General features: G+C 42.9%; 1 protein-coding gene across 1 annotated transcript in view; it reads right to left on the minus strand.

The window, feature by feature from the left end:
- Positions 1–7,958: 7,958 nt before the first annotated feature.
- The window catches only part of CHD9 (chromodomain helicase DNA binding protein 9), a 246,922-nt gene continuing 228,886 nt past the window's right edge, over positions 7,959–25,994 (minus strand). Inside the window, 3 exon segments of the mRNA XM_068259704.1 lie at positions 7,959–14,422; positions 24,267–24,371; positions 25,275–25,403. Coding sequence (XP_068115805.1) covers positions 13,577–14,422; positions 24,267–24,371; positions 25,275–25,403 — 1,080 coding nt within the window. The 3' untranslated portion in view covers positions 7,959–13,576.

The raw sequence follows: 25,994 nt of genomic DNA on the forward strand, positions 1-25,994 counted from the left end.
AACTTTGCGCGCGGAAAATTCACGCGACTTTCTTCTTATCATGCCTAAACTGAGTTTAGGCGTGATAAAGGGCTTTTCACTGGCATGCAAACACTTTGCACCGCTTTGTGAATCAGGCCCATAGTGTGAAAGGATGCATTTTATGTTAATGTTGTGTGCGTTTTTTGTGCGTTTGCGAGGCATTTTTCCTGTGTTTTGCGTGCGTATTCAAAGCATTTGCGGTACACATATACAAAACGCATATGCGGGTTTATATTTAAATTTATGCAAATCACTAGGAAGACAACAGGAAGCGGAAATACAGCATAAAATTTTTTTTGAAAATGTATATAACAATGCATGGAAAAAACGCATACCATTGTGTTCCCATTGACTTTCATTATGTGCATTTCTGATGCGTTTATGAATATTATGCTACAAAACCTGTGTTTTTTCCTGCCGCCCGTAGACTTCCATTAGCGGCAAATGCAGTGCGTTCCCCATGCTGGCGTTTCTGCTATGTGTGCACCGAGCCTTAGCATATCTCCCAAGCAAGCTAGAACTATTTTGCATCTGGATAATCAGCTCTACTCAGGCAGATTAGGGTTTTTTATTCCACGGCTGCATTCATGTATAGTAATAGCATCACACTGCACTGCACACCCGCATGGCCAGCAGCAGTGCTGAGTGGATTGGTTTCTGTGTCCGGTTCCCAGTGACACCAACAAAATAAAAAAAAAACTGACAAATTTGACGTCATAAAAATATAGCAGTTCATCTTTCAGTCAGAGGCCTCTCTTTCTGCAGCTTCTTTTCTGGAAATCACAGACCTAAAACAAATGGCACATTAAAGAGTAGAATATTTTTGTGTTAAATGTTTGTGTTCGGTTTTCAGGTTCCACAGAGAGGGTCCCTGAACCTAAAATTCAGAGGGACACTCAGACATCTGTCCTCAAGTAACAATTGGGACACCTCTTCCTGTCTCCCAGCTTTGTGATTGGGAGTCTGATTTACCAATCATGATATTCGGGAGGCAGGAAAGGTAAGACTAAAGGCCCTTTTCCACAGGAAGTTGAACTGCGCTCAGAGACGGAGCAGTGCTTTTCAGTGCTGCTAGATTTGGGCGCAGCCAGCGCCGCCATAGACTGTAATGGGAATTAGTCTTTAGCGGCGCTCAGTAACGTCAGCTCCGTCAGAAGACGGAGCCGAAGTTGCTGAAAAGACACAATAATTCGGCCTCCAGCAATCGCTGGAAGCCAAATTATTTCATTCCCCCACTATCCATGGCGGCCTGGAGGGGGAATAGTAATTAAAACGGCCCGGACTTGTGCAGAAGCAGGATCAGCCATATACCGCTGTATCCTGCGCCTAAGTCTACCGGCGTGGATTTCAAATGTACTCCTCAGAGAGCAGTTACCTAGGAGCAGTGTGCAGTTGCCAGGCAGCAGTAAGCAGTTTTGAGACAAGTCTTTTCACTGCCTATCAACTGCTCACGGAAAAGGGCCCTAAAGGTGCCCATTAATGATACAATTGATCTTTTCCGTTCACCGCAGTAATCAATCGTAAATGATCGGTGGTGCCCATGAACTGTGGTGCCCCATTGAATGTGTCATTGTGAAAATAGCCTGAAAATTGTGAAGTACAGACCTTTTCTGAAAATCACTTACGCCATGTACCCACATCGCGATTTTTCATGACATTTTTCCCGACGGCCGATGAGTTTTGAGCACCAATCGGTTGTTTCCTGCAATATTGCGTCATGGATACAAGCGTACGACTACACGGACATCAATTAATGGCGCAATAACGATCATCACGCCGGATCGCTAAGATCCCTGACGACTCCCGCGCAAAGTACTGCAATCGCTTAAAGTATCGTTTGTTCCCGACGTGTAGCATTGGGCATATCAGCCGGCAGGAAGAGGAGTCGCTAATGACCGTCGTCAAGGGAACATCACAGGACCCGTAGGGTAGTGAATACGAAGCTTTACTTTACACAGTACTGTGGGATCCCTAAACCTCTCAGTGCTCATACAGATCACATATGGACTGTATAGAAAGTAAAAACTTTTAAAACCACTACCATGAAAAATATTAATCACTTCAACTCCAGAGGTTTTTTCCCTTATAACACCTACACCTGTCAGCGCGGCTTCCATTCATTCACCTATAACTATTACTGCTTATCACAACAAAACAATCTATATTTTGTTTTTTTTTTGTCACCAATTAAGCTTTCTCTGGGGGGTACTTTTTGCTAAGAATTATTTTATTCTAAAAGTGTTTTAACAGGAAAAATAAAAACATTCATTATTTCTCAGTTTTTAGCCATTATAGTTTTAAAATATTACATGCTACCGTAATTAAAACCCACACATTTTATTTGACCATTTGTCCCAATTATTGCAACGTATAAAATTTTTCCCTAGTACAATGTATGGCGCCAATTTTTTATTTGGAAATAAAGGTGCTTTTTTCAGGTTTGCGGCCATGCCTAACTACAAGCCCATAATTTATAAAGTAATAATATACCCTCTTGAAATACATATTAAAAAAGTCCAGTCCCTAAGGTAACTTTTTTTTTATTTGTAATTTTTATTTTTTACTGACTGCTCACTTTCTTATGCGTAGTATTACTACACAAAGAGGAAGTGATGTGTGGACGGTCTTTGTGAATGGAAGCGCTGTCTCATGGAACGGTGTTCCCATTCACTGAACTGGCGGCTAACGATCAGCGGCGGTAACGGGGGGGGGGAATATGTGCAAGCGGTAACGCGCAGCGTGGAGTAACATAGTAGTTAAGTCCCGGGATTTTGCAGGGAAGTAGTTACTCATTACGGAGAGGGGTAGTGGTTAAAATTAAAAAAAAAAAAAAAGTGTATATATGTAAAGAAGAAATGTACACTTGAGTGTAGAATGCACCATCGTTTACTTTTTTCCTATGTGGCTAACAGTAAGTAGTTAAAATCTGGACTGGTTTTGGACTAGTTTATCATGACAGCCAGTGATCCTTCTTGTCCCACAATAGTTTTGTATAATTATAATTTTAATTAGCTCTGCCATCCAATCTCTCTCCCCCCCCCCCCCCCCCCCCTTCTCGGGAGACTGAGTGGTTTAAAAATAAGTGGTTATTGTGACTTAATCTTTCTCCCAAAATAACAATATTTCGGATTTTTTTTTAATCACTTAGACCACGGTTTCTTACAGCATACAGGAGTCCAAGTATAAATGCATTTTTACTTACCTGGGGCTTGTTCCAGCTCCTAGAAGTATCTGTGTCTTTGGTCACAGCTCTGAAGTCACCAAGTCTGTTGTTTTCTCCTCCGTAGTGGCCGCTGACACACCCACAGGAGCGTGAGCGGGTAAACCCGCACGTGGGCAGCAGCCGGCAGCTACTGAGGGGACAGCAAGAGACTTGATGACAACAGAACTGCGGCCAGAGACACAGATACTTCTAGGGGTTGGAAGAAGCCCCAGGTAAGTAAAGACACATTTATACTTTTAACCTCATGTATCCTTTAACACAGTCGCCAAGTACACCTAACAGTGCATGCTTTGTGGAAATCCACAGAGGTAGATAATCAGCTCTGCTGAGACACTAATTACCTCACCTAGGAAGGTTTGTGGGTTTCTACTAAATATGCACGGTTGAGGGTACTTGAGGACTGATTAGAGAAACCCCGATTTAGACAACACTAGTAAATTCAGGCATTGGTTAGTGTAGTACACGAGTGTCAACTCAAGGCCCATGGACCGACTTCAAACCTCCTCACCATTTTATGTAGCCCTCAAGAGCTTCAAATGTTCATCACTGTAAGTAGTGATAGTCATCTAGCAGAACTCATAGAGAAGCATGTGATTTGCCTGATCAGCTGATAGATTTGCAAAGTTCTGATTTGCTGTGATCACATCCTGATTTCCCAAATCAGAGACCTGCATATCTATCACTTGACCAAACTGATCACATGCTGCTCCATAAGCTCTCCTAAGGTACATACACACGTCCTGATTTTCTAACCAACTTGTTGTTTGAATGACAAGTTGGACGTGTGTATGCGCAGTCGAGTGACTGATAACAGCTAGCTTGCCCGATCCGCTTGGCGGATCAGTTGGACCAACTGTCATTCAAACGACTGTCAGGTCCGTACGTCGTCGTTTGCCCAAAAGAGAGTTGGACAAAGAGAGCTGGACGATGTCCAGTCTGTCAGACGACGTAAATTAGTTTGTTGGCCGCTTTGTTTGGACGTGTGTATGGGAAGTTTAAACTACTTCTTGTTTGCCTGACAAGTGGTTTAAACGACTGATCAAAATAATAATCAGGCGTAAAGTTGGAGGTGTGTACGCACCTCTAGACATGACCATCACTAATTGTAAGCAGTAAATGAACAACAGCACACTGCCTTGCCATCCAAAGGAGCACATCAGTGACAGTATTTCTGGTTCAAACATTGTCAAATTAAGATGGGGTTCAAGTTCTGTATGAATTAGGGTCTTAAATTAATTATGATTTGAAAGGCAACTAGGGTATGGTGACCTACGTATACACGCCTGATCTCTGCAAACGATGGTTCGTCAGACCCGCCCGAGGGGCGACCTTTCTGACAACAGTTTCCCCATGTGTACAGTCTGTCGGATCGGTCAAAACCAGCCTTATCAGGCTGCCGACAGACTGTACACACGGGGAAACTGTCTTCAGAATGGCCACCCCGCGGGCGGGTCTGACGACCCGTCAATTGAAGAAATCAGGTGTGTGTATGCATCTTTAGAGCAGTGCTCCAATGCAACTGGAGCGGAGCTCCAGCTGTCTGGCAGACCTGCTGGTCTATTTGGCTGCAGCATTGTCTGAATAACAACAGTAACAAGCATGCAGATAATTTATTGACAGATCTGTCAATTTCAGAAACACCTGATAATGTTGCCTGCTTGTTCAGGGTCTGGCTAAATGTATTAGAGGCAGAGGATCAGCAGGATAGCAAGGAAACTGATATTGCTTAAAAAATCCATAGCCCTCTCACTTCACTGATCCTTTAAGAATCATTGTTGCAATGCAGCATTAGTGCTGGGCATACACGGCTCGATTTTGCCACTCGATCAACTCCCTGCTCGATTCTCTTATCTATTTGCATTGTCTTCAAAGAGTAATCGAGCGGCGAAACAATTGGGACCAGAGATCAGACATGCCGGAAATGATCTATCGAGCCATCTAAATGACTCAGAATCGAGCTGTGTATTTCCAGCATTAGATTTCTTTATTCACTGCCAAGTGACCTTGCTGTAAAAATGTAAAGTTAATGTGAGTCTTGATCAATAGAATCAATGTTTTTGGTGACTAGGTTTTATACTGAGAAATATTATAGCAGTAAACCAATGATCACAACTCTACCAAAATGTTAAAGAGACACTGAAGCGAAAAAAAATGAGGATATTATGATTTGTATGTGTAGTACAGCTAAGAAATAAAACATTAAGATCAGATACATCAGTCTAATTGTTTCCAGTACAGGAAGAGTTAAGAAACTCCAGTTGTTATCTCTATGCAAAAAAGCCATTAAGCTCTACGACTTTCAAAGTCATGGAGAGGGCTGTCTTCTGACTTTTATTATCTCAAGTGTTTTCTTTTGCTCTGCCAGAGGAGAGGTCATTAGTTCACAGACTGCTCAGAAAGAATAATTTTGAATGCTGAATGTTGTGTAATCTGAACATATTATAGAATGATGCAATGTAAGAAAAAAACACTATATACCTGAAAATAAAAATATGAGAATATTTTCTTTGCTGCTAATATTCTAGTAATTATTCATAGTACACAACCAATTCATTATATCATATTTTTTTTTCGCTTCAGTGTCTCTTTAAGTGTCTGGGTACATTTAAAGCAGGGGTCCCCAAACATTTTGGGTCGAGGGCCGTGTCAACATACTTCAGACTGCTGAAGGGCCGGAGTATACATAGAATGATGTAGAAGTTTTTTTGCAGGTCAGACAGTGAAGCATACCCAGGTGACAACCTGCACTTCAATTGGATAGCAGTGTCACCTGATGTGGAGTTTGATTGGAAACCAGCGAATTACTGCTTTCTGGCTTCCATGTGGATGGGTGGTGCCAGCACTGCTATTCTATATGTGGACCACAAATATTTAAAGAGAATCTGTACTGTAAAATTCTTACAATAAAAAGCATGCCATTCTATTCATTATGTTCTCCTGGGCCCCTCTGTGCTGTTTCCGCCACTCCCTGCTGCAATCCTGGCTTATAATTGCCATTTTTATGCAGTGTTTACAAACAAAAGACATAGCAAGTGATAGGCTGAGAGTAGCTCAGTGTGTGAGTCATACAGAGTATGCAGGGGGCCTGGAGAGGGTGTGTATAGCTTCTATCCAATCACAAGCAGCACAGCACATTCCAGCCTGACTGCCTGAGCCGACAGAGGAGAGAAGATTAGATCATATAACAGAGATAACACAGCCACTGTGCAACTAGGAAAGGCTGCAGTAAGACAGGGCACATTAGAACAGCTATAGGAACTTATAGCATAGAAGAAATAAGGCTCAAAATTTTGATACAGAGTCTCTTTAAAGATGTAGCTGACCGCATCTATAAGTAATAGATTTTGTGTGTGGGGGGCCAGTAAAAAAGCCTCAGGGGGCTGCATTCGGCCCACGGGACTTAGTTTGAGGACCACTGATTTAGAGCTTTAAAAGTCATCTATCCCCATAGGATGTCACAGAAACGGCCCAGAATATGTAAACTGATCAGTATGCCTAATCTGTGCAGTCTATTAGCAGACCATATAGTCCATTTCCACACAAGCTGTCCTGCAAGGCATTTTACTGTATAGACTTTTTAAGTTGCCCATGCATTACTCCATTTTCCAGTTTGATCAACAGTTCGATTCAATCATTAAATCGAATCAAAGAAGAGCAGATTATGCTCCATTGTGCTCGATGGATGTAAACTTGCCGATATCTGCCCAATCCAAGAAAATTTGTCAAACAACCAGGATGGAAAATATTGGTCGATTGTGAAGGAATTTACGGATGTGTACAAGATTTCTATTGACACAGAACCAATTTTTGGTCTCAACCGCCCCCTCTCCCCACCCCCCCCCCCAAAAAAAAAACCCCACACAAAACAAAACAGAGCAACATGTTTAAATCATTAGTGAAGAATTAACAGTATCCTGTAACAGGATCTCAGTTACAGTGTCTGAGCTGCTAGTCAATTTACACTCAATTGACAACACTGTTTGGGCACCTTCAGTCTCCAGGCTTGCACAGCAGTGGATCGCTCCCAGTGGTGGCATCTGTAGCTGCTTAGATACAATTGTATGCACCCTGGCCTGATAAGTCTGCCACACAAATAAAGTCTTGCTTCACTTTTGTCCAATATACGGCCACCTTCAAAATTTCAGAAAATCCACCCTTTTGAGCTCTAAGCATTTTACATACAGGTAAAGCCGATTGACCTGCCCAAAGGATTCTCATTTTGTCTAGCCCCGGCATGGGCAAACTCGGCCCTCCAGCTGTTACAGAACTACAAGTCCCACAATGCATTGCAGGAGTCTGACAGCCACAGTCATGACTCATAAAGGCAAATGCATTGTGGGACTTGTAGTTCTGTAACAGCTGGAGGGCCAAGTTTGCCCATGCCTGGTCTAGCCAGTTGTGATTCATATGCCTCTTCTGCACCATTTTTTCCAATGACTACTGCCTGCCCACTGGAAGACCATAAGCAGTGTGGCAATGCCATGGCATCGATTTGAATTGCTATCACAAGGAGCTGCAACAGTGCGGTCACCGTCTTCAAACACGTGCCGGAATCACAAGACTAGCTGCACAGAATAACACTGTAATCCCAACTGTGTACAAAATGGCTGCCCCTATGTGGCAAACCTCTAGAAGAAACCAGTCACCGAAATCAAATGGCATGAAAATATGAATTCACACACCTAGCGCGTAAACAGAAAACAAAGACAAAATATCAGGAGAAAGGGAACAGTTTTACTTAAGTTTTTGAACAAATATAAAGATTTAATTTATGCTAATTTCACTGCTTATTGCCAGGTTGAGACAAACATGGAACGCTCTGCCAGCACACTGAGGCTGAATTGCCAGCGCTACCATCAGCTATGGAGAATCACTGTTGTTGCTAAATTTGTATGCAAATGTAGGGCAGTATGATGCATAATTTTTCTTTTGAATCTTCAGTAGAGCAGCAGAAGATTAGAACCACTGGCAGGTGTTCATTGCTGTCTGTGTTCCACTGTGGAGGTTTCACCTCACTTTCTGACCTCATAGCTGATGATACAAGGACAGACAATGAGGCGTGAAACAAAATGTTACAGCTTCTCGATTTCAGATATTTGAGAACCTTTTAGGATTCGATAAACTTAGGGATTTATCCCATCTCTAGTTCTAATCATTCACCACTGAAAACCAGAGAAAAAGAACATAAACATGACTGGACTCACACTTTATTAGACCTGACTAATGCTAATTGTGAATACTGATCTGTACATATACTGCACTGCTGACGTGTCATGTTACTCCATTCTGACAATATGGTAGCAATTTGTGGTTTTATGTGTACGTAATGACAGGATTTTCCAACTTCGGGTCCTTTTTGGTGAAGGCTTACAGCCTATGTAGACTAGTCCAGTAAAAATAAACCAGTATATATTGCAGCGTTATCTTTAATTTCATAAGATACAGGCTGCAGAAACCCATCTTTTTTTGCTGTCTGTGCTTGCAGATATAAAAATACAGGCAGCAACTGTAGCCCTGCCCGCACTCGATGATATATCATTCACACCACTTGAGGACAATCTGGTTTATAGACAGATGGGGCAAAAGGGAGCATAGCCACGCTTCAGGAAGCCTTCCCCCAGCAAGTCAGACTCAAGTCAATGCAGGCTATAAGGTTAGGTGTGGCTACGATGGCTAATGAGTCATACTCCTTGAACCCGAAAGTACACACTATATGTAACCTTTCCCGGAATGACTCATAAAAGATGGTAAGGCTGCATGGTGTCATATATGACACAGGTAAAGTTCACTTTAAGGAAAGAAAACTAGAGTAACAGAGAAGGCTACAGTTCCCGTCAACCATATTAAATTCATAAAAATGAAGTCTGACTGAATAATAACACATCATCTTCTCAGCTGAAATACTCAACATTGACCATCTATGTGGGCTAACGATTTCTCTGACCAAACAATGACCACAAGGAGCTATCAGAAGGACACTTCAATACCTGAGAATAGTGTCTTTCTGTCAGTGATGGTTACATTTGTAAGGAGGCAGCATGTGCATCAGTGTCCCCAGCAAAAATCATCTGTGAGAACATCAGAGTGCTGGAGGAGTACTGGCATATTAAAATACTGATATAGATTATACTGGTAATCACTTCTTCTGGTCTTTTAGTGCTGGTTGTATCTGGTCTACTTCATTCAACTACTGTATATATTCGCATATAAGCCTAATTTTTCAGCACAAAAAACGTGCAAAACGTTAGCCCATCGGCTTATATGCGAGTCAGTGAAGCAGAACGGATGATGAAGATTTTTTTTTTTTACTGGAGAAGTATAAGGATCATGCACTAGTGAACCTGCTCTCGCCAGTTGGCTCCCTGCTGTATTTATGCCCCCATCCCCTGTAACATGGTGTACAGAGTGCACTGCTCTAGACTACCTGCATCCCCTTTTTTGTGGAGCAAAGCATTCAAGCAATGTGTCAGAGGTGCAATGATTGGGGATTCTTTCTGTGTCGCAATCGCTGTGTCTCATATGTATAACGCCATCTAGTAGCATCTTGACACACAGCGGTATCATCCTTGGGGCACATCTGGCTACTGTGGAGAGGGCTATACTGGGGAGGGGGCTTATACGTGAGTCAATCACTTTTTCCTGGTTTTGGAGGGAAAAGTGGGTACCTCGGCTTGTACACGGGTCAGCTTATATACAAGTATATACGGTATTTTATCTGGTTAAGTTCAATTCATTACTGCTACCAAGAAGTCTGGTACGGTTGTGGTACTAAAGACTTATGTGAGGTAAAGAGCATCCGGACACAGGACTGGCTGAAATACTGCAATACAGACTTAGCATGTCCATAAATACAAAGCAGGAAATGATTACCTTTCCCTTTCGGCAATGCATTACGTTGTAATGATACAACTTTGCTTTCAAAGGGTACCTACATTGAATAAAAGATACCAGTTTACCTTACCTGGGGCTTCTTCTAGCCCTTGAAGCAGCTTTACCCTTCTGAAGCTAGCCGACTTTGCCAATCGCAGGCTACTGCGCATGCAAAGCCCTGGACAAGGGCTTACTTTATTGCGCTCCTGTAGCCAGGAGTGTTCCGCACATGCGCAGTACAAATATTATACATACTGCGCAAGCGCAGAATGCTACCAGCCATGGATCAGGAGGCTCAACGCAGCCATTCAGCTGTCAGAAGGCCACGGCGGCTTATCAGCGGAGCACAGAATGACGGCGAGGGCACAGAAGGACTGCAGGGGGCTGGAAGAAGCCTCAGGTAAGTTAAACTGACCACTTTTATTTTGCTTTAGGTTCCCTTTCAGTTTAAAGGATTAGAAACTGGTGCAACTCCAGCTTGAATGTAATTTTTTTTTCAGTCTGCATGCACACTATGTGGTGAGAATGGCTCCCTGCAGAGGTAGCCGGGTCACAGTTCTCCAAATTGCCCAGAAATGTTTGTGAGAATGCCTCCAATCATTGTAAATAACATGGGGATCCTACAGGCCCATTCGCATGAATTACATGCGATTACAGGCCACAGGGAAGGCAGCTCATTTATTACACAAAACCAGCAGTGACTGGAGGCTCAATAGACAAGCGATAGCAAAGCTGTTTTCACCAAATAGCGTATGCGTTGGTTAGCAGAAGTCTGGACAACCTGGCAGACACCTGTAAAAATTGAAATGAATTGTTATTTACAGAAAAAGATAAATCAGAACTTAGTTGAAGTTCCTGCTTTATTCACTGTTCATTTAGCATTTGAGGGATTGTAATATGCAAAGTGCTACGTTTTGGAAATCTCATCTTGGATTGTAGGATCGTCGAAGAAAGAAAATAATCTGGGTGAATGTTGCCAGGTTAAAGGGAACCAGAAGCGAGAGGGAGATGGAGGCTGCCATTTTTATTTCCTATTAAGCAATAACCGTTGCCTGACTGTCCTTCTGATCCTCTGCCTCTAATACTTTTAGCTATAGACCCTGAACAATCATGCAGCGAGAACCAGTTCTTCCATGAAGCAACACGAATCACGTGCTTCAGGGCGGCAAGAAATTCTTATAATTATAGGGCGGTGGGTTTCTTCCCCTAATGTCCCCCTACCTCACCTGATCTCTGCATTCCAGCGATGGGATCTCCAGCCACCCATCCAACAATTATGGCTACAGCAGTGCCTCATGTGACCTGTTAGTATGTGCTTCCGGGTCACATGTGGCACCGCTGTAGTCAGAGAGCAAGCAGGACATGTAGCTGGTGATTCCATCACTAAACAGATGAGAGCGGATGAGTGATGGGAGCCACATCCTCTTCCTATAAAGCTACAACTACAACGGAGATGGGAACCAAACGGCATACTCAAAAAGTTTTGCTTCAGGCAGCAAAAAGTCTAGAACCAGCCCTGCATGCAGCAAATCAGGTGTTCCTGACATTTTTGTCAGATCTGATCAGATTAGCTGCATGCTTGTTTCTGGTGTGATTCAGACACTACTGCAGCTAGAGATAAAGAGAGCTGCAGGGCTGCCAGGCAAGTGGTATTTAAAAGGAAACTATTATGGCGGCCTCCGTATACTTCTCGCTTCATGTTTCCTTTAGGGCACTGAGCTCTACTCTACAAGGTGGCCTTGTATTTTACACAACGATGCTAAGACAGCTTTACGTTGTGCTCAAAATGCGTGCAGCAGTGTCAGAACGAACTGCTGCGCAGAGCATTACTGTGCTCGTCAAACAGAGTAGTCTATGCATGCACTGACTGATGTCCATGCGCACCGCACACTGAAACGCATTGCTGAAAACTTAACAGCAACTAGGCAGTATTCACAGACCCAAAGTAATCCATTGGCTTCCTTAGCATTTGAGCTGATGGTGAAGAAATGCCTCCATGGTATAGGGACTTAGATAGAATCATTGGCTTGGTCTGGGCCACTTACATAGAAACATAAGATGAGAGTTGCCCGGTTTGGTTTCTCTCATTTCTAGGTCTAGCTACAGGCACCTACTGGACAACCAGAACAACCATATCTAGCTGCAACTGTTCCCTCTCCCGTCCCAAAATAAAACGTGCACCCGAGAAGTCTACATGTACCTCCCTCTCCACAGGTCTAGCTCAGCTAGGAGTACTTTTATGATGCTACTGCAGATTTAAAAAAGCCAGGAGACAATCAGGCTTTTTTTACTGGACTCTTCGGAGAATCCACCACATTCCCACAACATGCCCGTGTAAGTCTACAGCGGGAACTGAAATTCCGATCTTGGGAGAAGGGGGTCCAAAATAACCGGGGAACATAGGAACCAACCATTACCTCACCCCAGTGTAATCTTTTGTGGACTTTAAACTGCTGAACTCATCAAAATGTGTTGAATAGTGCATACATTGTATTTTTGGGCTATCGGCCATAATTTGCAGTCCGCATTTCCTCAATCCGCTAAGTCATGTCTCAGTTAAGATTCATTTATTTTGTGTAGGATCAGGGTGGTTTTATCACCAATTTTCAGACTTTACTTAAGGAAAAACCGCAAAGCAGCAACTAAACTTTGTGCTTTCCGATGGGAGAGGCAGAATCAAGGCTCTTTTAGAGTCAAAGTGAATATTCCCAAATGAATAATATTTAAATAAATAATCTTGGTGCTTATTTGCCGTACCAACAGATTATGATGCTACCATAACTTAAAAAAAAAAAAAAAGAAAATTAAAAATAAACAAAATTTCATGGTCATTTCCCTTTAAGGCGAAATAAACATTGCTACTAAAACATTTCCACAACATTCGTAAACTGCTCAAATTATTGCTGAGTTCTGTTAAGTGATACGTTTGAGGAAGTTGTAAAAACTAAAGGCAGAAATGAAAACCACAATATACTTAGAGGATTCTGTGTTTCACTGCAAATATATTATATATATATAGATTTATATATATATGTATATATATATACAGCTCTCAGAGAGCGCATTTGCTTTTTATTTATTTTTTGTTGTTGATTTTTTTTTTTTTTTTTTTACTTTTTTCCATAAAATTACCCCAGCCTTCCCTCAAAGAAAAATTAATGCCTTTTTTTTTTTTTTGCTGTAAGTCTCTCACAGCGCAGTGTGTATTTTTTTCTCTTTTGATATTACATACAAGTACGTCTCTGAGAAAATATGACATGCAAAACGTTTTTTTTAAAAACGCCATTTTGCATTTTTTTTTCAGAAGGAATACTGAAACGTCTGTTCATCTTTAAAATCCTTTGATGCGTTTGTAACACAGACTATGTACAATTAAAGTAAATGTAGGCAAGAAGAGGTTTCTGGGGCTAGGGGCGGGGTTTCATAAGTTAAGTGCAGGTTCTGTAGACGTTGCTCCTCCTCCTACCAGGAATCCGAGTCTTCAGTTGAGGAGGAAGAGGGGCTGTTAGATCCTGAGGAAGGGTTCGCCTTCTCAGAACCGTTGTCTGTGCTGTTCTTTTTTGCAACAACCTCATTCCCAGTTTTTTCTTCCTGGCTGGGAGCAGGAGGTGGTTCTGCTGTGGAATCCGGGGCCGGTGTGGAGCCAGCATTCTTATTAGTATTCTGTACATCAAAAACACTTGGTTGGGGCACAGGTGGGATGTGAAGATTAAGGCTTGGAGTGAGAAGCATCCCTGGGTAGAGTATGTTGGGTAACAGTAATGGGTTGATAGATAAGGAACCTTGTTGTAATGTAGGCCCCACAGACGTGGAAGGAGGGCTAGAGTTCTGCTTGGTTTTGTCACAAGGAGGGGTTATCGTCCTTTCTTTGCTATTTTCGCCTTCATTATCATCCTTTGTGCAGTTCTTTCCCTTCTCCTTGGCACTGGGCTCTGAGGACTTATTCAATAAGTTTCCCATACCCAAAAGATTGGGTAATCCAGCCAGCAGCATTGGGAACATGGCAGCCATGTTTTTGGCATCTCCACCAGATGCGGAGAGGCCTGCAGGTAAGCCAATTAATCCAGCGGTTAGTTGCAAGGACTGGAGAGACTGGAAGTTCTGCTGTAGCGCCTGGTAGCTGGAAAGATCCATGCCTGGGATAAGGCCATTTGTTAGCAGAGGGTTAATGTTCACAGAGTTGGCGGATGACGTGGCCGCTGCTGCCTTGGCAATCTCGCTTTTTGGTTTCCTCCCTCTCCTGCTCACTTCTTCACGCACCACAGGACCCGTCAGGATGCGGTCAAACATACTATCAGGAAGAAAACCCTGCCGGATAAACAACAATAATATTACCACTTGTTAAATATATAACATTTTCAGTTATTCATTTATTACATTTCCTAGTAGGTCCCATTATCTAGCATTAAACTTGCACTTGCAGTAACATTTTAACCATTTAACGGCATCCTATCGTATTAAAACGTCATGTTTACCGCTATTAACGGCAACATGACGTTTTAATACGTCGCGCATTCCCGCCGCTGCTACCGCCGTGTGCGCGCCGCTACCGCCGCTGTTCCCGTCGGGATCCCGTGCTGGGTGATTGGGGAAGAAGTGTTCACTAGCGCCATCTTGTGGCCAAAAAGTATATTACACCTACAAAATACATGATTTTTCAAGTATATACACATCATTAATAAAATTACACTTCCACCCCCCCCCCCCCCAAAAAAAAAAAATTCATTTTAATTTATTACATAGGGGCTTGTAATTATGGCCAGAAAAAAAAAAAAAACAGAACAGAAAAATAACACTTATATTTCAAAATAATATACTGTCGCCATACATTGTGATAGGGACATAATTTAAACGGTTTAATAATCGGGACAACTGGGCAAATAAAACGTGTTTGTTTTATCCACAGGAGAATGTTTAATTTTAAAACTATAATGGCTGAAAACTGAGAAATAATTATTTTTTTTCTTTTTTTCTCTCATTAACCACTTGAGGACCACAGTCTTTCTACCCCTTAAGGACCAGAGCCTTTTTCTCCATTCAGACCACTGCAGCTTTAACGGTTTATTGCTCGCTCATACAACCTACCACCTAAATGAATTTTACCTCCTTTTCTTCTCACTAATACAGCTTTCTTTTGGCGCTATTTGATTGCTGCTGCGAGTTTTACTTTTTATTATATTCATCAAAAAAGACATGAATTTTGTCAAAAAAATGACTTTTTTAACTTTCTGTGCTGACATTTTTCAAATAAAGTAAAATTTCCTATACATTTGAGCGCGAAAGTTATTCTGCTACATGCCTTTGATAAAAAAAAAACATTCAATGTATATTTATTGGATTGGGTAAAAGTTATAGCGTTTACAAACTATGGTGCCAAAAGTGAATTTTCCCATTTTCAAGCTTCTATGACTTTTCTGACCCCCTGTCAGGTTTCATGAGGTGCTAAAATTCCAGGATAGTATAAATACCCCCCAAATGACCCCATTTTGGAAAGAAGACATCCCAAAGTATTCACTGAGAGGCATGGTGAGTTCATAGAAGATTGTATTTTTTGTCACAAGTTAGCGGAAAATGACACTTTGTGACAAAAAAAAAAAAAAAGTTTCCATTTCTTCTGACTTGCGACAAAAAAAAAATGAAATCTGCCACGGACTCACCATGCCCCTCTCTGAATACCTTGAAGGGTCTACTTTCCAAAATGGGGTCATTTGTGGGGTGTGTTTACTGTCCTGGCATTTTGGGGGGTGCCTAATTGTAAGCACCCCTGTAAAGCCTAAAGGTGCTCATTGGACTTTGGGCCTCTTAGCGCAGTTAGGCTGCAAAAAAGTGCCACACATGTGGTATTGCCGTACTCAGGAGAAGTGGTGTAATGTGTTTTAGGGTGTATTTTTACACATACCCATGCTGGGTGGGAGAAATATCTCTGTAAATGACAATTTTTTTTTTTTTTTTTACACACAATTGTCCATTTACAGAGATATTTCTCCCACTCAGCATGGGTATGTGTAAAAATACACCCCAAAACACATTATACTACTTCTCCTGAGTACGGCGATACCACATGTATGGCACTTTTTTGCACCCTAACTGCGCTAAGGGGCCCAAAGTCCAATGAGTACCTTTAGGATTTCACAGGTCATTTTGAGACATTTGTTTTTAAGACTACTCCTCACAGTTTAGGGCCCCTAAAATGCCAGGGCAGTATAGGAACCCCACAAATGACCCCATTTTAGAAAGAAGACACCCCAAGGTATTCCGTTAGCAGTATGGTGAGTTCATAGAAGATTTTATTTTTTGTCACAAGTTAGCGGAAATTGATCTTAAGTGATTTTTTTCACAAAGTGTAATTTTCCGCTAACTTGCGACAAAAAATAAAATCTTCTATGAACTCACCATACTCCTAACGGAATACCTTGGGGTGTCTTCTTTCTAAAATGGGGTCATTTGTGGGGTTCCTATACTGCCCTGGCATTTTAGGGGCCCTAAACTGTGAGGAGTAGTCTTAAAAACAAATGTCTCAAAATGACCCTTGAAATCCTAAAGGTACTCATTGGACTTTGGGCCCCTTAGCGCACTTAGGGTGCAAAAAAGTGCCACACATGTGGTACCGCCGTACTCAGGAGAAGTAGTATAATGTGTTTTGGGGTGTATTTTTACATATACCCATGCTGGGTGGGAGAAATATCTCTTTAAATGACAATTGTTTGTTTTGTTTTACACACAATTGTCCATTTACAGAGAGATTTCTCCCACTCAGCATGGGTATGTGTAAAAATACACTCCAAAACACATTATACTACTTCTCCTGAGTACGGCGATACCACATGTGTGGCACTTTTTTGCACCCTAACTGCGCTAAGGGGCCCAAAGTCCAATGAGTACCTTTAGGATTTCACAGGTCATTTTTGTTTCAAGACTACTCCTCACGATTTAGGGCCCCTAAAATGCCAGGGCAGTATAGGAACCCCACTTATGACCCCATTTTACAAAGAAGACACCCCAAGGTATTCCGTTAGGAGTATTTGCCACAAGTTAGCGGAAAATGATTTGAATTGTTTTTCTTCACAAAGTGTCATATTCCGCTAACTTGTGACAAAAAATAAAATCTTCTATGATCTCACCATACACCTAACGGAATACCTTTGGGTGTCTCCTTTCTAGAATGGGGTCATTTGTGGGGTTCCTATACTGCCCTGGCATTTTAGGGGCCCTAAACCATGAGGAGTAGTCTTGAAACCAAATGTCGCAAAATGACCTGTGAAATCCTAAAGGTACTCATTGGACTTTGGGCCCCTTAGCGCACTTAGGGTGTAAAAAAGTGCCACACATGTGGTACCGCCGTACTCAGGAGAAGTAGTATAATGTGTTTTGTGGTGTATTTTTACACATACCCATGCTGGGTGGTAGAAATATCTCTGTACATGACAATTGTTTGATTTTTTTTTACACACAATTGTCCATTTACAGAGAGATTTCTCCCACCCAGCATGGGTATGTGTAAAAATACACCCTAAAACACATTATACTACTTCTCCTGAGTACGGCAATACCACATGTGTGACACTTTTTTTGCAGCCTAGGTGCGCTAAGGGGCCCAACGTCCTATTCACAGGTCATTTTGAGGCATTTGTTTTCTAGACTACTCCTCACGGTTTAGGGCCCCTAAAATGCCAGGGCAGTATAGGAACCCCACAAGTGACCCCATTTTAGAAAGAAGACACCCCAAGGTATTCAGTTAGGTGTATGGCGAGGTCATAGAAGATTTTATTTTTAGTCACAAGTTAGTGAAAAATGACACTTTGTGAAAAAAACCCAATAAAAATCAATTTCCGCTAACTTTTGACAAAAAATAAAATCTTCTATGAACTCGTCATACACCTAACAGAATACCTTGGGGTGTCTTTTTTCTAAAATGGGGTCACTTGTGGGGTTCCTATACCGCCCTGGCATTTTACGGGCCCAAAACCGTGAGTAGTCTGGAAACCAAATGTCTCAAAATGACTGTTCAGGGGTATAAGCATCTGCAAATTTTGATGACAGGTGGTCTATGAGGGGCCGAATTTTGTGGAACCGGACATAAGCAGGGTGGCCTTTTAGATGACAGGTTGTATTGGGCCTGATCTGATGGATAGGAGTGCTAGGGGGGTGACAGGAGGTGATTGATGGGTGTCTCAGGGGGTGATTAGAGGGGAAAATAGATGCACTCAATGCACTGGGGAGGTGATCGGAAGGGGGTCTAAGGGGGATCTGAGGGTTTGGCCGAGTGATCAGGAGCCCACACGGGGCAAATTAGGGCCTGATCTGATGGGTAGGTGTGCTAGGGGGTGACAGGTAGTGACAGGAGGTGATTGATGGGTGTCTCAAGGTGTGATTACTGGGGGGAATAGATGCAAGTAATGCAATGGCGAGGTGATCAGGGCTGGGGTCTGAGGGTGTGGGCGGGTGATTAGGTGCCCTAGGGGCAGATGGGGGTCTAATCTGATGGGTAGCAGTGACAGGGGGTGATTGATGGGTAATTAGTGGGTGTTTAGAGGAGAGAACAGATGCAATGCACTTGGGAGGTGATCTGACTGCGGGTCTGCAGGCGATCGGATGGTGTGGGTGGGTGATCAGATTGCCCACAAGGGGCAGGTTAGGGACTGATTGATGGGTGGCAGTGACAGGGGGTGATTGATGGGTGGCAGTGACAGGGGCTGATTGATGGGTGGCAGTGACAGGGGGTGATTGATGGGTGATAGGTGATTGACAGGTGATCAGTGGGTTATTACAGGGAAGAACAGATGTAATTAATGCACTGGTGAATTGATAAGGGGGGGTCAGAGGGCAATCTGAGCGTGTTGGCGGGTGATTGGGTGCCCGCAAGGGGCAGATTAGGGTCTGATCTGATAGGTAAAAGTGACAGGTGGTGATAGGGGGTGATTGATGGGTAATTAGTGGGTGTTTAGAGGAGAGAATAGATGTAAACAATGGATTTGGGAGGTGATCTGATGTCGGATCTGCGGGCGATCTATTGGTGTGGGTGGGTGATCAGATTGCCCGCAAGGGGCAGGTTAGGGGCTGATTGTTGGGTGGCAGTGACAGGGGGTGATTGATGGGTGATTGACAGGTTATCAGGGGGGATAGATGCATACAGTACACAGGGGGGGGGGGGTCCTGGGGAGAATCTGAGGGGGGGGTGATCAGGAGGGGGCAGGGGGGGGGGGTAAAAAAAAAAAAAAGCGTTGACAGATAGTGACAGGGAGTGATTGATGGGTTATTAGGGGGGTGATTGGGTGCAAACAGGGGTCTGGGGGGTGGGCAGGGGGGGGGTCTGAGGGGTGCTGTGGGCGATCAGTGGGCGGGGGGGGCCAGATCAGTGTGTTTGGGTGCAGACTAGGGTGGCTGCAGCCTGCCCTGGTGGTCCCTCGGACACTGGGACCACCAGGGCAGGAGGCAGCCTGTATAATACACTTTGTATACATTACAAAGTGTATTATACACTTTGTAGCGGCGATCGCGGGGTTAACATCCCGCCGGCGCTTCCGTATGGCCGGCGGGATGTTGCGGCGGGTGGGTGGAGCCAGTTTCCGGGGGAAGCGCGCGTCATCAATGACGCGATCGCTTCCCCGGCATAGGAAAAGGACGCAACGCCCTAAGGCGTATTGCGGTCCTTAAGGTATCCACTTTGCCGCCGCCCATGGGCTGTGGGCGGTCGGCAAGTGGTTAAAATGCATTTAGAATAAAAAAATTCTTAGCAAAATGTACTATCCACAGAAAGCCTAATTGGTGGCGGAAAAAACGAGGTATATATCATTTTATTGTGATAAGTAGTAATAAAGTTATTAGGGAATAAAAGGGAGGAGCACTGACAACTGAAAATTGCTCTGGTCCGCTAGGATAAAAACCCTTGGGGGTGAACTGGTTAAAGGACAACTGACTTGAGAGGGATATTGAGACTGCCATATTTATATCCTTTTAAACAATGCACGTTGCCTGGCTGCCCTGCTGATCCTCTAATACAGGAGTCAGGAACCTTTTTGGCTGAGAGAGCCATAAACGCCACATATTTAAAAACGTAATTCTGAGAGAGCCATACAATGTGTTTCAAACTGGGAAATAGGGCTCACGTCCATGTTGCCATTGTGATGTGTATAAAGTTGATCCGCCGGGCAGCGGAAGTGTCAGACACGTCTTCAGCTTCTCTTGGGTTTCAGCAATATCAGCAATTTCCCCGAGAGCCAGACAGGAGAAATGCAGACTAACAGCTTGTACAATTAGCCATCTGACTTGGGGGTTGATTCACTTTGTAGGAAGAGATCCCCGCACTTTGGCCCAATAGGATGTATGTCAAGTGACAGGCAGCCTTTTGGGCCAATCAAAGTGCGGGGATCTCGCTCTACAAAGTCATTGGACCTGACATGGTCCAGAGTGGGACAATTGGAGCAGCTGTTCATTTTGGGGTAGCGCAAGTTAGTAGTGCACTACTTTGAAAATTTTACTTGCGCTGCCACACTAAGCTGCGCTGCTTGAGCAGTGTAGCTTAGTGAATCACCCCCTACTGATTTGTCTGTGAGCCAGATGATGCCATCAAAAGAGCCACATCAGCTCCCGAACCATAGGTTCCCTTCCCCTGCTCTAATACATTTAGCCATAGACCCTGAACAAGTATGCAGATCAAATGTTTGACTGGATTTGCTGCATGCGTGTTTATAGTGCGTGTTTCAGACACTACTGCAGCCGAAAATTAGCAGGACAGCCAAGCAACTGGTATGGTTTAAAAAAAAAAAAAAATATATGGCAGCCTCCATGTACCTTTCACTTCAGGTGTTCTTTAAAGGCAGGAAAAGGTATTCAAAGCAAAACACACTGGACTAGTAGTATGCACTAGGCTGTACTGCAAGTTCAACATTTAACCACTTCCTGTTAAATGAACATTTATAAACGTTCAACTTGTGCACCTTTAGTGCAAATAGGGCATTTATAAACGTCAAACTATTCTGCTAAAGCGCACTTGCACTGCAGGAACACACATGCATTTGAATCCTCCTTTAGCACATGGCATGAAGTGGTTAAAGTACCAGACCCAAAACAAAGCTACTTAAAGGACAACTGTAGTGGGAGGTATATGGAGGTTGCCATATTTATTTCCTTTTAAGCAATACCAGTTGCCTGGCCATCCTGCTGATCCTCTGCCTCTAATACTTTTAGCCATAGACCCTGAACATGCATGCAGCCGATCAGGTGTTTCTGACATTATTGTCAGATCTGACAAGATTAGCCACATGCTTGTTTCTGGTGTGATTCAGACACAATTGCAGCCAAATAGATCAGCAGGGTTGCCAGGCAACTGGTATTGCTTAAAAGGAAATAAATATAGCAGCCTCCATATACCTCTCACTACAGTTGTCCTTTAACCATTTCAGCCCGCGGGCATTTTTCCCCTGATGGACGAGAGGAATTTTCACATTTCAGTGCTCCTCCCTTTCATTCCCCAATAACTTTATCACTACTTTTCACAACAAAATTATCTATACCCTTTTTTCCGCTACCAATTAAGCTTTGGGTGGTACATTATGCTAAGAATTATTTTATTCTAAATGCATTTTAACGGGAATAATAAGAAAAAAAATAGAAAAAATTATTTCTCAGATATCGGCCATTATAGTTTTAAAATAATACATGTTACCATAATTAAAATTCACACATTTTATTTACCCATTTGTCCCGGTTAATGCAATGTTAAAATGATATATCTAGTATAATGTATGGTGACAATATTTTATTTTGAATAAAGGTGCATTTTTTTCAGTTTTACATCCATCACTAATTAACCATTTCAGCCCGCGGGGATTTTTCACTTTATACATCAGAGCAATTTTGACCTCCTGTTCATTCGCCAATAACTTTATCACTAATTATCACAATTAATTGATCTATATCTTGTTTTTTCCGCCACCAATTAGGCTTTTTTTGGGTAGTACATTTTGCTAAAAAAAAAAAAAAATTTTATAAATGCGGTTTAACAGGAATATTAAGGAAATAATGGAAAAATTCACTATTTCTCAGTTTTCAGCCGTTATAGCTTTAAAACAATACATGCCACCATAATTAAAACCTATGTATTTTATTTGCCCATTTGTCCCAGTTATTACACCATATAAATTATGTCCCTATCACAATGTATGGCGCCAATATTTCATTTGGAAATACAGGTGCATTTTTTCAGATTTGCGCCCATCACTATTTACAAGCTTATAATTAAAAAAATGTTCAAAATATTCTCTCTTCAAATGCATATATAAAAAGTTCAGACCCTTAGGTAACTATTTATGTTTGTTTGTTTTTTTTATTTGTAAATTTTTTTTTTCATAAAAAATTTTATTTGGGTAATTTTTGGTGTGGGGGGTAAACAGTTAATTTTAAATTATATAATATAGGTTTATTTCATTAAAAAGTGCATGTAGATGTAGTATTACTATTTGCCCACAAGATGGCCACCGTAAGCATTTTCTCTTTTATTGTCCTGGAAGTGGTGAACGGGAGGAGGCTCTAATTGAGAATAAACACTTTTTTTTTGAACAAAAAGAACAGTGATTATTCTCAGCGGAGGAGAACGGATTGGCTCAGGGGACTTTTGTACCCTGCAGCCAATCCCTCCTGTTGCCGGCAACAACGCGATCGTGGGCTTCTGCCTGCTCGACCGCGCGCACAGATCCCCAAGCAGGGACGTGACTACCGCGTCCCTGCGGCTGCAGCAGCTACCGCTGCGGACGGGAGGCTCATGTCCCAGCGGCAGAAATGGTTAAAGGACTTCCGATGAGAGGGGGATTAAACAGATTTTACTCACCTGGGGCTTATTCCAGCCCAAGCAGCGGTCTCAGTCCCTCACCGCAAGCCCAGGTCCTCCTTGTTGTCTAGTTGGCCACCTATAATGAACGCGACCCTGCCAACCGGTCAGTTCTTCTGTGCCTGTGCGGGCACTCATTCCATCTTGTCATCTGGAGCGTAATGCTCCTGCGCACAACAACTGCGCAAGCGTAGCATGCGCTGGATGATGTGTACGTGCGGTCAGGTGCAGAAGAGCTGACCCCGCTGACGATCATTACAGGCTGCCAGCAGGACAACTAGGAGGACCGGGGCTGTGGCGAAGGACTGAGACTGCTGCTAGGAGCTGGAAGAAGCCCCAGGTGAGTAAAATCTGTTGAAACTCCCTCGCATCGGAAGCCCTTTAAGGCAGTGAACACACTTGGAGGGGAACACACTTGCATCTTTTCGCATAAAGAATGTGGTACTGTCTGACAACCTGCATGCGAAAATCCATTCACAATATATGAGCACCCCAGTGTGAACCTACCCTTAGTCATGAGATTTTGCCTGAAATGTCAAAATTACTAAATTGTGAACTGCAAACAAATGTCTGTACACTCTCAAGCACCGTGTAATATGTCCATTTAACAGGAAGTATTTTACATATTATCCATGGGTGGCATAGTGGTGTAGCGGATAGCACCTTGCAGCGCAGAGAATTAGTCCAAATCTGCATCTCTGCATAGAGTTTGTATGTTCTCCCCGTGTCTGCATGGGTTTCCTCCAGGCACTCAGATTTCCTCTCACATCCCAAAAACAGAGAAAGGTTTATTGGCTTCCCCCATTAGATTTATGATCACAGCGACATATGACTATGGTAAGGATTAGATTGTAAGCTCCTCTGAGGTACAGTTACTGACAAAATATATAGTGTATATACTGTTCAGCAGATAACACCCCCCCAAAACATTTTTGCCCCATCAATCTAACTTCAGTCCTTGCATCTTCCCTGCTGCTTTGTTACTCGCTGCTAGAGCTCTGGGCTCACTGCTATTTGACCGAAGTGAGTTTGGAGCTCATGTGAGGAGTTACAAAGCTTCAGGGGTGACTTGACAACAGGTATCTATGGCTACAGGTATGTTTCTAATATGGATTCTGCATGGGGGAGGGGGGTGGCGGGACCCGCACATAAACCTTGCCACTCGCAGATAAACCAACCCCTCTTCCCCCAGGTGATATACGGTACTCTATAAAGGGCTGCGGAAGATGTCAGCATTATATAAATACATAATAATATTGCTTAATATTCCCCTTTTCATAAAGCCATTCAGACCAGAATATGAAGGTCCGAAGGACAGGTACTCACAGACTGTTTAACAACATCACCCCACTCCGGAGCCACTCCATACTCTGGATTTTCCTTCAGGAACCGACAAAGATCTTTAAGGGGAGGGGCAAATGCTCCCCCAACCTAAATAGAATAATGATAGTTAGGTATGAAAAGTCAAATGGCACCACCAAAATACCACATGCAGAACTGGTGTAATGACATTAACCTGATCTAAACAGCTTTATGCTCCTCCTTTCCCGTGTTCATTTATTTATCAAACTCCACCTTTGTTATAAGACTGCTATTAACATAGGGCAATGCTGATCAAGTATTTTCTAATGTAACATTATAAATATTCATTACAATCTGCAAACAGGTATGAAATTATGAATTATGAAACTAACTGTAAGCTCAAACTGATCTTTGCAAGAATAGAATCTGATGTATGGATTATCCACAACTTCCCACATTCCTCTACGGCTCCTCTTCAGAGCAATGATGCGCCCTTCTCCAGCTCATATGTTTGCCGTTGTGTAGCAACAACTAATCACGCAGCGGCAGCTCAGCTCAGGGAAGTCTCCTTCAGACTAGGAGTGAGAGAGGACTCCTCACAGCAACTGTATGAGCCGAATCGTGTGCTGCATAACTCGCTCTGCTGTAGGAGGGGGCAATGTCAGGCATTGTTAACAACCGTCATGGCAGAATGGATATTTAACCCTGAGAACTCCCGCGCAAAGTAACGCAATCGCTTGAAGTATCGTTCTCCCCGATCGTGTAACGTTGCGCATAACCTCCGGCTGGAAGATGAAGGAAGATGGATCGGGGGAGCACTCGTTGTGAGGGAGATGTCACTGGATCCATCTTCCTACATCGCGAGGTGAGTATGTAGCTGGAAATACTTGCATGGCGAGAGTTTCCTAGCTTCATTGTTATTGCTGGACCATTAGCTTCTGAACTGCCTACAAGGTTTCTATGAGAGATGAGGACACCAATGACTGTGCTTGAAAATGCTGGACTGTGTGCTTGCAGAATAACAAGACTTGCCTTTCTTGCATTCCTCTTGTTGATAAGCTGAACACGTTCCTCTCCTGTAAGGCTGTTCACATCCAGTTTGGTAGGATTCCGACATCGGTGCCTTTTTTGTTTCGGCCTGCCGTCGTGAAACTGCATCCTCTGAACACAAATACAGTAACCAATATATTAGCGCTCAAAAACTCTCATAAGTCAAAATCAGGAATATACACAGGTCTGTGATATCTGACATTTAAAAGGTTTCCACAAAGTGTAATTTGTCATTTATACCTACTAAGAGAATGTCCTTCAAAGCCGTCAACTACAAAACTGGAATATCTTGAGAATGTGTCATATTCATTTCTGTGCACCCTCTGAAACCCTGGAGGTATTTTATACATGAAGCCCTTACTTTATACATGAGACTCTCTTTCCAGGCTTTAAAGCTGCACAGTGCCCAAGGCACAAAATTCTAGAGACTCTGTGGCAAGTAGAGGCTCTGGCAGTAAAGGACATCCAAGCTGAAATGTTAAAAATTAGATTGATTAAACTGGGGATTCTTCCAGCCCCTAGAAGTCTGTCTGGTTCCTCGGTTTAGTTCCCCTCCAAAAGCTCCCCAACCAAAGATCTAAACAGCAGCCATGACAAATGTGCCTTGGTAAGCTGTATAATGCTGGGAATACAAAATGCATTTTTGCAGCAAACAGATGGTTCGATAGATAATTTCCGACATGTCCGATCTCGCGTTCGATC

Source organism: Hyperolius riggenbachi, chromosome 11 (genome assembly GCF_040937935.1).
Source record: "Hyperolius riggenbachi isolate aHypRig1 chromosome 11, aHypRig1.pri, whole genome shotgun sequence".
In the NCBI taxonomy this organism is placed as follows: domain Eukaryota; kingdom Metazoa; phylum Chordata; class Amphibia; order Anura; family Hyperoliidae; genus Hyperolius; species Hyperolius riggenbachi.